The sequence below is a fragment of the Lissotriton helveticus genome, chromosome 6 (genome assembly GCF_964261635.1).
Source record: "Lissotriton helveticus chromosome 6, aLisHel1.1, whole genome shotgun sequence".
Classification (NCBI taxonomy): Eukaryota; Metazoa; Chordata; class Amphibia; order Caudata; family Salamandridae; genus Lissotriton; species Lissotriton helveticus.
This window is the reverse complement of record NC_136067.1, coordinates 185,590,913-185,606,788: the sequence shown is the minus strand read 5'-3', so window position 1 is coordinate 185,606,788 and position 15,876 is coordinate 185,590,913. Positions and strand designations below refer to the sequence as shown.

Sequence of the window (15,876 nt, the reverse complement as noted above, 5' to 3'; positions counted from 1 at the left end):
GTAATGTTAGATTTTCATGGTCTGAGGAGTGTGAAAATGAATTCAACTCTATTAGGAGGCCATTATCCATGCTCCTGTATTATGTCCTTTTGATCTGGAGAGGAAGTCTATAATTACAGTGGATGCAAGTAATAAAGGGTTAGGTGGTGTCCTGTCACAGATTGATGAGTGTGGTAAGGAGTGCATAATTGCTTATGCTTCTAGGGCACTTACTGCTCCTGAGTGTACATTTTCAGTTACTGAGAAGGAAACTTTGGTGGTGGTTTGGGTGCTAGGACATTTCAGAAGTTTTGTATGGGGCAAGGAGTGCACAGTCAGATCGGATCATAAACCCCTATTGAAACTTTTGACTACTGAAGGATTATTCAAGGCTTCAGCTAGGATAGCTAGGATGTCTATGCGTCTACAGGAATTCATTTATAGAATTGAATATGTCCCTGGCAAAAGTAATGTGTTAGCGGACTTTTTGTCGCGCATGCCTTCTGAATTACAAGAATGTAATGTGAGTGAATGGGATTCGTTACAAGTTGCTTTGGTTCATGATGAGACTCAATTTTGTATTAAGAAAGAAAAGTGGAATGAGGAATATTTTAAGGAAAGCATTTTAGAATTACTCATATCTTTCATTCGCAATGGCTGGCCTGATAAGTGTAAAGTGGCTTCTGATCTTAAACCTTTTTGGGAAGTGAAGGATGATGAGCTTTCTGTGGTCGATGATACTATTTTTAGAGGCGATAAAGCTGTTCCCCCCACTTCTTTAAGGAATTTGATTGCTAAATTGTGTCATGAAGATCATTGTGGCATTGTAAAGACCAAACAAAACGTTAAAAAATGGTACTGGTGGCCAGGTATTCATATTTGTGCAGAGAGAATTGTACGGGAGTGTGTTGTTTGTGCGAATTCTGATAACGCCTTAAAGACTTTAAGACCGAATATGTGTGAACCTATAATTCCTGACGGTCCTTGGCACACTATTGCTATAGACATTATAGGTCCAATTGGCATTAACTCAAAATATATTATTTTTATCATTGATATTTTTTCTAGGTGGCCATGCATTACGATTGTTGAAAAGATTGACTCTGTTGCAGTCTTACAATTTATGGATAAAGTTTTCATGGATAAAGTCTTCCAGTTCATGTAATCAGTGATAACGGGGTACAATTTGTATCTAAATTGACTAAGTCTTATTTTGAGAGAATAGATGTGACACATAGAACCACTTCCTTATATAACCCTAGTGGTAATGGAAAGTGTGAAAGATTTAATAGAGTTCTTAAAAATGCTATCCAAATTGCAGGAATGAAGGGGGAAGATTGGGAACTTCAGGTATTCAAAGCTGTGTGGACTTCAGAACCAATATACATGAAGCTTTGAAAATGTCTCCTTTTGATATCATGAGAGGCCGTACTGCTAGAACTAAATGTAATCCAGATTGGTTGCATAAAAACCCTTGTCTTGATATTTGTATGAATTCCGTTAAGAGTAATGTTTTAGATAAACACTTGCAATACAATTGTACCTTTGACAACAAATTTGGAGGTGGTTCTGCAGAGATCAAGGCAGGAATGTGGGTCAAGGTTAAAAAACCTTGGAAAGTCTGCAAGGGTGAATCCCAATTTTCAAAACCTTTGATGGTAAAAAAGGTTTTACCTAATGCTGTTCCCTTTAAGTGATGGGAAAGTGTGGAACATAAGAAAGATTGGCATTTACAAAGGGAAAAATGATTTGATTGTTTCAACGTTACATAAGAATTTGTGTGGTTTTGATGAAATTGTTGAGAAGGATCGGGGTGATGTTATTACATTGGAAACATCTGAAAATTCTGTTATTACACCTGAAAACAGTCAACAATACTTATATTTGTGGAAATAATAATGTGGTTGTATCTGAGAATAGTCATACTGAGAATAGTCATTGCGAATCTATTGATAACACCAATCATTTTGATCTTAATGTTGATAAGGATGTCTCTAAGAAACGTGTGGTCTCCAAGCCCAAACAGTTGGAGGATTTTGTTTGCTAACTTATTTTGTTTTTTATTTTATTTTATTTTATTTTGATTTTATTTTCCTCTAGGGGGAAGATGTGTCATGTCTTCATTACATTTAGAATTGTTTGTTTTAACTTAACCTTCCATGTTCTTGCCCTACCCTGCTCGTGTGTTCTCGCAATAAACCTTTCTAATTACCAATTTCCTGTGTACCCATACTTTACAGTATGCCACTGGTCCAACTGTGGTCAAACAGTCACCACGTCAAACTGTCTGAATTCTCCTCTGAACTCTCGATGGAATCTGACAGGTTCCCTTGTTACTGGACCTACTGAGACTTCAGGTTCCATTGCAGAGCCCTCAAATGCCACAAGGCATAATTGACAACCAGGATGAACGATGGCAAGAGGCCAAGAAGCCTCAGAGCCATACTCACCAAGACTGAGGAGGACAGCTGAAACATCGGGATCGTAGCCCATATGTCTGTGACTCATTGTGATGGAGGAAAGGCCCAGGACTGCACTAAATGCAAAATGGCAGCAATGAAAAAGAGCCTCTGCAAAGGAGTCTGGTGTGATTTCGGCACGTTGATTGTGAACTCAACAATGTCAGGAGGTTTGCTGTTGTATGGAGTGTTGAGTAATCTAGGGCTCTGGCCTAGTTCTACAATGTTTGGCTTTCCCGCCCATGGGTGCCTGAATTTTGGTCAGAGCCCCTAAGCTTGAGGGTGAAAGTCTAAGTTATTGTAGCCCCACGCAACCCTACTTGACATACTTGTTGCTACGGTGTCTGTGCTTTCTGGTTTACTAACAGTCCTGTAAAATGGCCAGGGATGCAGTGGTAATTCAAACCTGGTTTAGTTATTTTGAATAACACACACACAAATACTGCACTAAGAAAAGACGCTATATTTTAAAACATGCTTATTTCCACAGTCCCATCCTGTTGCTTAGTACATGAGTGATAACCACACATAGTCTATATTTAGAACAGCACTAATGCATGTCACTAATAGCAAGAATAAAATTAACATTTCTAACATGATTGGAATGTTCCTGGCAGATAAACACATCAAAAAATATTTCTGTGTGCTTCACTATGCGAGCATGGAGTAGCTAAATTGCCTCTAGATTTTCTTGAGATTAAGTACACTGCATACCTGTTCACAGTGAAGCAGCTGTGATTAGCAGTCTTTGGCCAGGAGAGAAGGAAAACACACATCAGCTGGGCTTAGGTCGTCTCCTCCTTATATTGTATATCAGTATCAGTATGGATGTTGTGGCTGTCTGGCATGACCTCTTGGGAGAAACTGGGGCAAAGACTTCTCTCACTCAATGGTTAATTCATGAGGTATATATAGGATTGACCACTGACGTTTACCCTACAATAGGGGACATTCCATTTGGTCTGAGATATAACTGGCATGAACCAGTAGGATGAAAACACGTCAACTCGAACTACATGCTTATTTTGCAAATTAACTGTCAGACTGTGAAATGAAGATATCAGGGAACTTGTAGTAGACTGGTATCACCTTAGGTGTTAGCAAGGTCATTGGTTGGTTGAACTGACACGTCAGGAGCTTTGCAAAAGATAATGTTGTGGCATATCAGCCAAAGGCAGACAGGCTAGCTTAACATGCTTTCTGACCCAATGCATCCCCCACCCAGAATTTCATGTGAGTGGAAGATGCATTGGGTCAGAGAGGAATTAAAGGGCATAAATCCTTATTAAATGCTCTGGAGGACCCATCTGTCAGATATGATCCTTTGCCACTGCTGTAGAAAGAATTGACTTCAGCCTCCTACATGGTGGTCATGTGCCACTAAGGGCTAAAGTATATTGGAGGCTCATGCGGCAGGGTTGGGGATCTGGGATTATTTCTGTCCCTAGTGACCTGCATGTTGTCTGCCCAAACCCTGTCCCTAAGCCCAAAAGGACTAGGTTAACTATTGCTGGAGTCAATGGGCCTGACACTGCCTGTGCCTTAACCCTCTGGAGTAATCTCAAAAGAGACAACATTACCAGGGAATCTGCCAGGCAGGCGTCAAAAGGCCCAAGAAGCGCTCTGTAGCTCAGCTATCCTTAAAGGGTTCCAGGCCCGAATCTTCCTTGTCGTCAAACAAGTGAGATCTGTCATAAGGCATATTCATAAGGGATACCTGGACATCCCCAACGCCAAAAGATGTAATCTAAGTGTGGATACAGAGCACTGCATTGGTGCCCACAGCCTGACTCAAACAACCAGTAGTATCCAGGCACAACCTAAAGACATATTTGGCTGCATCTTGACCATCCTGAATGGTTTGAGCCAGGGAGGCCCCCAAGTATTTAGGGACTGCTTGCAAGATCAAAAGGGAGTTGTAGGTCCAACACCTAAGCTGCACATCTAATCCCTACAGCAAAAAAGAACATTCCTATATTGGTGGTTAGAGAGTGTCTTCATCATAAGAATGGGACAAGTCATCCCCACCATCCCCATTGTCAAAGGCTGTCTGACTCTGATCATAGCCAGAACGAAAACGTTGGTTGTTAGCCTGAGGATGGCTCCATGGCAGAGGTAGTGTTCTATCTGAATCTGACTGATTGGGTAATGGATGCATCAAAGTGAATTTGGGATGCAATCTTGGTTGAAGAGGAGACAAGATTAGCTTGGCGTGAGGCACCGGTATCAACAGTGGCTCCTCCTTCCTCTGGTATCAAGTGTCCAAATGGCATTCCCGCAATTTTCAGGATTCCAGTCTCTAAGCTGCACCCGGATGTCTTTGAGTTGATTCAACAGATCTGGGGTCCTTTCTAGATCGACTTTTTTGCCTCCTGGATGGACCATCAGCCACCCAGGTTCCCGCGTTGGAGGCCGGACCCGATGGCAGTAGAAGGGATTGAGGTCCGGAGAACGGCTAGGCATTTCTCCCCTTCGCAATGATTACCCGGGCTTCAGCTCAGAAGTGCGCCCGGCCCTATTAAATGTCAGCACTCTAAATCTCAAGGATGCTTCATCCTGAATCCATCTCAGTTCTTTTTAATCCACTACCAGACACTCCCTGCCCTTTATCTCACTCCTAAAGATTCCTGCTTTCTTCCTAGTTGATTGTTTTTGTGTATTTTTGTTCCTCCTCCTTTTCCGTTTGTGTGTGTATCCCTCTCTTGTGCTTGCCAACTGGAGCACAAAAAGACCACAATAAGGCATATGGACACTACAGGCCCAGAGCAACAGGACTGAAAAGCTGAGTCGCACAAAGGGGGCCTGGGCAGGGAACGACGTGCATGGCACTTTGCTACAAGACCCTCATTTCCCCTGAGAAGGGCCTAGCCCCTGGGGGTCAGCACAACCTGCTTTCTCTAAACATTCGATGGAGGGTGGTGTGTGGGGGATCCCTCCCCGAACTACTGAGGGCCCTGGGTACCACATCCCGAAGACCAATTCAGTGCATGATGCTCCCAGGGAAGCTATCTCCTCAGCACACCAAAACCAACAAGTACCAGGCATGTTGCCTACTCCAGTGCCCATGTCTGAAGGAGGAATTGCATGCCCGCACACCCTGCCTCCTTCAGACATGGGCACAAAAATTAGAAAACACTGTCTGGTGGAGGGCCTTGGAGGCAGATAACAAGGAAATGTAGGAAAGAGCTGACCAGTCTGGTAGCAATGTAAGAGTAGGGGAAGGGGATTTACAGCATTTTAATTCGTCTCAGAGTGTTGTGATTGACCTCAAGAGGGTGGCCAGATGAGGATTATACCTTCCCTTTATGATGGTGGGGACCTCAGAAGGCAACATGTATGTGATTATAGGTGACTCTCGACCTTCTGAATCCATATTTCAATGTTTGAATGGAACAACATCATTTGACTTACCTCAAGGTTGCTACACTGAACAAGCATTTATAGTTTCGATTGCTACTGTTTGGGCTGCTGGTACCACACGTTCGTACAATAGTATTAGCCTCTGCCATCGCACTCTTACATCTACAAAGCTAGTCTCTCTCTGCCAGGGTAATTGACTTCTGTATGATTATTCTCTACTGAAGTGTAGTGAATCACATAAGTGCCTTCCCAACTTCCTGTCTAAATTCAGACATTCACAGATTTAGGATGCATCTAGGATGCATTTTAATTCTAGCATAGAGTGAATCCAGGTTCAGGAACTATTAGTCCTTGCTGCATTCTCAATATTAGACATCTTTAAGAACACAGCTTCTAGGCCAAAGACATCTCTGCTTTAAATGGGCAGGGACTGTCTGGTACTTAGCACCAATACTTCTTTAATTTGAAATAGAGAACACCTGCACTTCTCAGGACTGCTACGATACATTAAGGGGAGAGTGCCACCACTTTTCAGGAGCAAACACATACCCTGTATAGCAAGAACCAGCACTTCTGTATTTCCATTTAAAGTGCTAAGCAACATACAGTAGCTTGGGCCATTTAAGACTCAATTGACAACGGCTCGTGATTCCAATCCCATTCCACTCCATTATCCCAGAGACGCAAACTTCAAATTCAAATCACACAGTCAGTTCAAATTAAACTGTGTGGTCCACTGTGATGGGTACTTGGCCAGCTGCCCTGGGGAATGTGAATCGCCCTATTTCAGCAGGAGTAGTACTAAATGCAAGTGGCACGGGATGGGCCCATCTATGGATAGCAGATACATGCAAAATTGATGGGCACAGTTATGGGGCCATTTCTGTGGAAACTGGAGAGAAGTGGTAGCACTGTTCAGAGAACTGCATTTCCTCCGATGGATAAGAGAGAAGAATGTGTTGCTCAGATCAGGCCATAAAGTGCATGTCACATTCATTAATCAATAGATGTCTGATGGTATACGATCTGGCGTTCCAACTTGGGGCCAGATGTAGGTAAATCTCATTTACCGATTCATAAATACCGAATTTTACAGATTCTGTAATTTTACCGATTCAGTAAAATTACCGATTCGGTAAAATTACCGAATCTGTATGTTTTTTGAGCCCCAACATCTCCATAGCCCAATACCGGTCGGAAACGGCTGAAATTCGGTATTTTCTGCCGTTTCCGACCGGTATTGGGCTATCTACATCTGGCCCTTGGCTCTTGGACAGAGGAGCAACTCAAAACTTTTAGAAGTTCATATTTGACATGTAGACAACACTCAAAGAGACCACATTTGCAGGGCATTCCCCATTTCCTATGAAAGGAAACTATGTCCCAAGATAGTCCAGTTAGTTAGTGTCATGTTCGACCTCTCTCTCTGGGCCTCTTGGCTTATACCATGAGCACAACCCCTGCAAGGGTCTGTAAGCATTTTACACTGCTAGGGCTCTTGCAGTTTATGCATTGACATGCAAAGACATTGGGGACACATGTGTGTCTCTGTACCACCTGCAGTGATGCTCACATTGCAGTTTAAAATTCAGTTGGAATATGTTTTAATTATTCTAGTGGTTCCCTTCTACAAACTCAGGATCTGTTTCCCTCTCCTACAGACATTGTCAGCCTAAAAGGCGCCAAACCTTCTGCCTATTTAATCCCTAGTTCGATTGAAGACCCATGGAAGAACAGAACAGACACTCAGAGGTATGGCTTGTCAGGTTGGGTACTGTAAGGACAGAATCCCAAGAAAAAGGCTGCCTAGAAATCCAGCTTTGTGAATGTAGCCAGGCACATAGCCCCTACTTTAAAGGCTTATTTGACTTCTTTTCAGGAGTTGTATAGGGGAGAGGATATTTACTTACTGGGATGTGTTTTTCGAATTCCCCTCTGATAGGTTCTTGAGTAATCTAGTTATTAACACACGAAGAAATGTTGGGATGCCTATACGGCCTGGAAAATGAGGCACAGAGAGGAAGGTTGTTTACGGGTTTCACTGTCTAAATCTACCACGTAACTCACTACTTACTGATGTGATCTCCCATTTTTTCATAAGACTCTAATGTTGTATTACTTTGACATATTTTATGAACTTGGTATTAATTTCTTAATCATTAAAATGTACTTTATGGTGACTGTTCCCATGGCCAGGTGGGTTAGGGAGTTCTGAGTCCAGTAGATACGAGATAGCTATCTATGTCAATCTATCCAGACACGTCTTGCTTGGTCTTCATTCACACATGTTGCTCAAAGCCACCTCAGATTCCCAAAGACTTCAGGAGGCCATCCTGGGATGCCACAGGTTGGACACATATTCTTCAAGTCTACATTTACAGGTATGGCACCTTCTGGAAATCTGTTAACCTTCAACATCTGGGTATTCTTTTGAGGGCAACAATTCTCTAGTTTCCAGCAGCTGGGCAACCAGATCTAATACTGCCTTGACTTGCTCTTTGGCAGATATCCCGTGGCCTCCAGGGAGAGAGTGGGGGCTCACCAGGGTGGCAACATGGCGCCTAGATGTTCAGCTCATTTCTTTGGCTCAGATGTGTATGTTCACTACACAATTTGCGGTTTGGCTAGGGATCAATCAAACTTTGGTTTTGTGGTGCTTCATTCTTTTTCTGCACAATTGCATGTCTAGATCTGTCTTTGTAGATATTCAGTGACTTATGAGAACACCAATTACTATGTTCTGCTTTGCTATACTCAGTAGTTAGTGGTGGGGCAGGCAATAAAGACCCAGTGCTGAAGCTTTAGTCACTTATCTGTGATCATCACGATTTTTAGTCTAACTTTCGCCTTTAACAACTGGTGTGAGGCACCAACCTGCCCTGTTCTCTTCAGGCTCTTCGTTGTTTTCTTGGATAGTTTGCATGATGCTGAGAATGTCAACCTACTTTTGGCACTCTGTTCATGTACACACTTAGCAAATATAATGGAGTTTTTTTTCTCCATAGTTGAAATTCACCTCAATAGTGAGTACTTTGATGAAGAATAGGGCTGTAAGTAACAAGTATTATCTTTAAGTTGTCAAGGAATTCACCACCAACGAGTTCCATAAACACTTTCAAACCATATATGGAGATGGGAGGTAGCACTGTTTTGCCAAACAATGTTTGAAGTTCGCGCTAAGAAGATACCAGAGTATAGTTTCAAAGGCGTCATATCATCTTGTTGGCCTAGTATTAACAGAATATCAATCAACAGCAGGGCAGTAAAATATCCGCAAAAAAATAATTTCACTTAAAGTTGTGTGAGTTATATTATTTCTGCCTTGTTGGTAAATGCATTTTATGCTATTAACCACATTACCTGTAGGTGATTTCTGGTTGACGGGTCATCAAATGCCAGTGTGTAGGTCTCTGTATCCACCAGCAGAGCCATCCAGCCAAACTTGTTTGACAGTGTATCGTGTACATAATTGACAATAGTTGTTTTATTGCTGCTGTCCGTCACTGATAAATAATATTCTCTGTCTGGAGCCATCATTCTGGAAAATAAAAAATAAAAGTTAAAATATTCCCTCATTCTAAGCCTAGTTTCTGTTCTAATTCTTCGTAACCCCTGAGTGACATTGCATGAGCATGGGTGGCCAATGGGGAAGTCGTTTGCTTGCAGTTAAAGAGTACCAAAAAGCCCTTCAGTGCTTTGAGGCACCGCTGAAAGACATTCACCCCCCTCAATGGCCGACTAATAAAGGATAGCTGGCACCGGGGTCAATGCCGCTCAGGAAGGGAAACAATTTGAGCGAAATGAAACAAGACAACGCGCGGTCCTGTTGAGTGTCGCGTATGAGTCGCACGCTATCTTCCTACATTTGTTCTTACGCACCAGTAGAACCCAACATGCAAGTTAAAGTGCACAGCTAATGGGATCCGGAGATAATAATTAGTTCAATTTTGGCTCCCCTTAAATATCCACCAATATTCGTTTGCCCTAAATACCTCCCGCCTACCCCCCTGCAGTGGTAATGAAGCAGAGGAAGGCAGAAGTGTTTCCAATTTGAAGACGCCGAGGGAGTCTGCATGGATCATTAGCAGAAGAGCTTTATTACCGTCAAAGTATCCCTAAAAAAACAACTTTTTGCCGGTTTTTTTCTAACAAAATTAGGTATGCACATTTCTAACCCACAAATGTTCTTTCCCACCTACTTAAAAATACTCTGCAGCAGATCAGTCATTAATAATTCAATAATTTCCCAAAAGGAGAGCTTTCAATTAAAAAGTGATTTTCGTTCAAAAGCAGCCATTTAATGTTCTTTTAATTTACATCTTACCCTACTTGTAATATTAGTTTACATAACAAACTGGTCCATATTGTTATTAGGAGAGGGAGGTGCTTGGCTTAGGACCATATTGGTATTTTTTTAGGTAAATGAGGTGTTTGGCTTAAAAAGCCTTCAATTCTGTATAATTAAATTATGCAAGCAGTAACCCGTGACGCAGCATGCAGAGTCACGCCATCCCAAGGCGTCACGTCGACCTGTGGCATTGTCTAGGAACGCAGGTCAAACAACAAAGAGCACGACGTCATGACAGACACATATTTCAGCTACTGCTCCGGATTATTTATTTCCTTTTAAAAACAATTCATAGCAAATCTTGAATTTGGCGTGAACTGGCTTCTGTTTTTTTCATTTATTACGTTGTGGCGTTCTGTAGCCACACGTTGTAAAGTTTTTTTGTATCTCAACTAAAGCTTTTGGGTAAAATTCTCATTTCGAAGATTACAGAGGTATTCGCTTTGCATGTATGCTTGTTTAAAACTTACCAAATGCTGCATATCAGATATACTTTGCAGAACATTATGGTTCTCCTGCAATGGAATGCCACTGATGGTAGAAATATTCTGCAAACGGTAAAAATCTAGCAAATATTTTCCTTTGTGCATAGAAAAGCTCTCCAAGAGGTAAACCTGCTTAGAAAACATTTTGCATACATTTTCCAGTACAGGCTTAGTATAGTGTGAAAATTATCTCGAAATGAAGTGAGAACTATTTCACAATGCAAAAAAACACTGATGGGTTGAAAGTGAACCAGGAAACTTTGCAAAGGCGAAAATCAGAGACTTCATAAAAAACCTCTGCAGGTAAAAAAACCTTTGAAAACCCCTACTTGTGATTGCTGCTATTACGTTACAATTCCAGGGTTATAACTTTAGATACAGAATAAGAACCCTAAAAAATTTAAATTATTCCACTTAACTAGAGATGTTATTCGCCAGCAGCCCAAACGTGTACATGCCAATAGAACCATTCAGGTGGGAGAATCACAGTTTTTTTTTTTAGATAAAAATGTTTTTCTTTTAGCTTTTTCCCATCGGAAATTGCTTTTGCTTCAATGTAAATCAATGGGGAAAATGAAGCCCTCTTTTTTTTTTTTTAATCTCCCTCTTTCTTGTTTCAAACTGTTGGCATGTATGTAGCGTGGCTTCCTAGGAAGCCATCTCCCTTCGCAAGTGGACACAGCCTATTCACAGAAATGTAACACACTTCCTGGAAAATACCACTGGCTACTGTTTTAGTAGGAAAGCTGAGTTTAAGGCGCTTATTCAAAGTGGCCTGGACATTCCCCACTCTCAAAGCTGCCAGTACTAGGAACTCCAGGGGTAGAGGAATTCATTATAAGTTGGATCCTTAGAGTCTCTTTAGAAATTAGGAATTACCTGGGAAATCAGTGATTCTGGGTCTGATTCCTCATTACTTCCTCATTTTCCCAGGATTTTCACACAGAGAGTATGAGTGCTTTCAGCTGCCGAAATCTCTATTTGAAATCAAACAGATCTAGGTAGAGGGGTAAGAATATTACACACTTTAAATAACCCCCACTCACCCCCTTGGTAGCTTGCCACGAGCAGACAGGCTTATCTCAAAGGCAATCTGTAAAGCATTTGTACCCAAACACACATTAACACAGTGAAAACACTACAAATGGACACCACCATAGTTTAGAAGAATAAAGTATCTTTATTTAAACAAAACAAAACTAAAACAACATAAATCCAACATTTATGTATTGAGATATCACTTTAAGAACAGTTACTTCAAACATAGCATTTGTAGAAACAAATTGCTCCACCTGGGGATAATATGACGTTGGGACAGGCATAAATCCAAAGTACGGCTCTGACCGCGAGGAGCTCGGAGTCGGCCACGGAGTCACACAGACCCCCCAAACAACAGTACCTTGAAAACGAAGTCAGCAGACGATGCACAGCATCGTGGAGATGAGGCATCGGTTCCAAGGTGAGGCCAGTTCCAGGTTGCCACTGAAAAGGCAAGGCATCAAGTCTGTGAGGAGCCAAGGAGTCAAATCCAGGACAGGGGAAGTTAGGTGGCGTTGGCGGCGAGGCATCCGTTCCGGTGAGGTGATGTGATGTTGAAGAGTTCGTGAAGTCACCCTCGTCGGCTATCAGGTCCATGGTAATGGGATGCAGGAGCTGACGGTGATGTCGTTGGTGCGTGCACTTGTGTCACAAACGCGATAACTGCAGGCATTGAAGGGTGACAGAGCTGCGGTTCAGGCGGGGCGGTGCGTCTTGCACTTCACGAGCGGTGCTGCTGACCTCGTTGAAGATCGCAGCATCACTGGCAGCGTCGGAGTTGCTTTTTCTTGCTTTGCAGCACCAACCACACAGTTGTCAGGGTCCAGGAAGTGGAATTGGTGTCCTTTTGAATGCAATAATTCACAGAGGAGTCCAGGTGCTGGTAAGTGGGTTGCAGGTGAAGTCTTTGTGGCCCTGAGATGTCAGAACAGGAGGGAAGCACACAGAAGCCCTTGGAGATTCTTCTTCAAGCAGTTTCACAGCAAAGTTCCAGTCTTTGTCCTCTCTTTGGCAGACGCAGCAACTGCAGGCCAACCCAGCACAGCACACACATATCACAGGGGCAGTACTCCTCCTTTCAGCTCTTCAGCTCTTCTCCTTGGCAGAGGTTCCTCTTGAGTCCAGAAGTGATCTAATTCTCTGTGCTTTAAGGTCCAATAATTATTCCCCATTTTCTCTTTGTTCTCTTTGTGGCAAGGGTTTATGAACCCTGTAAATACCAGTTCCGTCCTCTCTTGTGCAACATAACTCTAGGAGGTGGAGACATCATTGTGCAAAGGAGACACAGCCTATTCAGGTGCAAGTGAACCTCCTCCCCGCACTCAAAATGCAACCAAGGTCTAATCAGCCCCGCTATGAGTCACCCAGGAAAGGCAGTATACACCTCAACCGCCCTTTAGGACGGTCTACAGTGGATGTACATCCCCAGCCTCTGTCACTCCAAAATCAAACAGTCAATACCCAAACAACAGAGGCACACAGAATGGTTAAAAAAGAAAATGCCTACTTTCTAAAAAGGGGCATTTTCAAACGCACAATTTAAAAACCATCTTCCTAAAAAGATGTGTTATTAAATTCTGAGTGCAGAGAGCCTAAACATTACTTCTTCATCGTGGCCCAATGGGAAGTTATACTTGTAGGATATTACATAGCAACTCCCATGTTAGAATATGGGACAGATAGCCCTTCAATAGTGAAAAACAAAATAGGCAGTAGTTCACTATTAGGATATGTAAAACACACCAGCACTGTAGCAGGGTTTCTGTTCTCCCACAGAACTGTGCACAGAGGATTGGAACCTCAGCGAATTAGGGTGACCCAAAACTCACCTTAGTACCCAACAAACCCCTTACCGAGCTAGCTACAGTGTCTCATTGGTCATAACAAACTCCCAATGTTTAGACAAACCAGAACATGAGCTTACAATACCTCAGGTTACGTGGAACACATGAGCACTCTTTCGTTATACAATCATTTCAAACCAGAACGTGGAGTAAAGAAGAACACGTGAACATTTGAAATATTTATTTACTAATGTCGTCTTCTCAGGCGCAGTATCTTAGATAATACAAGGAAACATATTATCAAAAGCAAAGTTATCAGCATAGTTACTAGTCCATAAAAAGCGAATGGTGACAGCATGTTAACATGTTGTAAATGAATAAGAGTTAACAACACTTATTTCTCACCTTCCCTAACTTGCATATTATATTAATAGCTAAGAAGGTCTCTTTGGGTTTGAATTAGGGCGGGCCCATACCTCAGGATCCTAGAATGAAGGGATCACATCAGCATACACCAGCTCTCTCTGCATGCGAACAGCATCAAGTGTGTTATGTGTGCCTCGAGCAAAGCAATATAAAACCCGCCTAAAAGCCAAAGTTGGCAGAAGCTGCACTTATGTTATGTCTATGAAGGCGCGAAGATCAGACCTCATAACAATTCAGTATCTTGTTGTTCCTGAAGCTTCAGCACTCTCTGTACAGACATAGTTTATTGAGCAAAGCTGATATCAGAGTAATAACATATTATTCTCATGTAAACCACAGCGAACTACTAGGTTGAAAGCTAAATCAACAATTAAGTGTCGTGTGCAGAAGCAGCAAAAGGAAAAATGGCGTTTAAACATGTAATGTGCCTATGCTAACTTAACGCATTATAAAGATATATAGTAGCTATATGACACCCCCCCATGATCCGAGGACGGATAAGATAAGATAAGATAAGGGCAACTTCATGAAAGCAGAGTTCAACAACCATGAACAACCTTATAAGTATCAAAAACTGCAGCAATCAAAGCAAAACTAAAAAATATATGTCACAAGCACTCAAGCCAATAGGACTATGAGGTTAAAAAATGCAACAAAAAAAAAATGTGACATCATCATAAACCAGGAAGTTTTTTCAAGGCAAGACCGAATATGCAAAATATGCAGCTACAGCCTCCAACAGGAAATCACCGTCTTCATCCGAAAACAGTTCAGCCATCCAATTCAAAAGAGGAAAAGAACAAACGTGTTCACCCAATATTGGAGCCTCTATTACCATCAGAGGACAACTCGCTGGGTTTTCAAGATAGCTCAGTTCCAAGAAATCTTGCGCCGCTGTAAGAACGTTCCAAGGACCCATTAGTCCATGCATCGCTGCTAAGGCCATAATCCTGTCGCCAGTACAAACCAACTTGTGAGTAACGATGGGACTCATCAGCTGATTAAAGTCGACTTCAGGAGAAACCGGTCCGCAGAGACATAAATCAATGGCCCAATCAAAGTCACAGCTTAGGCAATGAAATACAGGCTGGACACAGGTGAAGTAGGAAAATCGAAACGATAATCCATATGCCGTGCTTAAAATCGCAAGCGGCAGCGTGCCATAATATTCAAGCATTCGGTCACGAAACAGCGCTAGGAGGGGCTGGGCTGCTCCTTCTACACGTGGGGCATCCATATTTAAGGAAGCAAACAACCACTAGAACGGCTGCCGCTAGTGCCAGGATAACCGGGAATCCACCAAATAAACTTGAAAAAATGGAATGGAAGAAAGCAGGGATGACTCCAAAGATTTTTTCAAATGAAGTTACAAGACCACTGCTAACGGACTTAAAAAAAATGCGCCATCCCATTTGTGGAGGACGTGTTGAAGATAGAATGTACCATCTCGCTGAAATGTAACGGTAAATCAGTATTTAAAAGGGCCTGAACCTCTGTCCGTGTATTAGCAATGTGAAGAACGAAAGTTTCCCTAGCCGAACTCAAGGCCACTTCTTTCTGGGACAATAGCGCTCTTATTCTGCTCATGCCGCTGAATTCTGCTTTCAACGTTGGGATGCGTGGCCACATGGAAACCTCCCTATTCTCATGTGTGGGTGGGTACAGGACATTCCTGCAGCAAACGACACGCTCAGTTACGGTTACCACATAAGCTACACCTTTAATTAACCCGCAACAATCTTCATTATTTAAAAGTAAATAACTTCTGTTCCTTAGTAACGTAAAAGTCGGTGTGATTGCAGGAACCGGAGTCCCTTTTAAAACACAGGCCAAGTTCGGCCGGTCTTGGTTACAGGAACCGTGCAATTGGATATGCCTACACATTAGCGAATGATCTGGTGTTTCTGTACACTCCTCCCCATTCAGATAAACTTCCTGGCCGTCTTTCAAACATTGATAAGTGAAAGGAAGGGACCAGACTTCATGGAGAAATGCAC

The 15,876-nt window shown here is 42.3% G+C and overlaps 1 protein-coding gene across 1 annotated transcript in view; it reads right to left on the bottom strand.

The window, feature by feature from the left end:
* The window catches only part of PKHD1 (PKHD1 ciliary IPT domain containing fibrocystin/polyductin), a 1,769,028-nt gene that overhangs the window by 409,576 nt on the left and 1,343,576 nt on the right, over window positions 1-15,876 (bottom strand). The window contains exon 53 of the mRNA XM_078647366.1: window positions 9,159-9,336. Coding sequence (XP_078503492.1) covers window positions 9,159-9,336 — 178 coding nt within the window. The remainder of the gene's footprint in view (window positions 1-9,158; window positions 9,337-15,876) is intronic.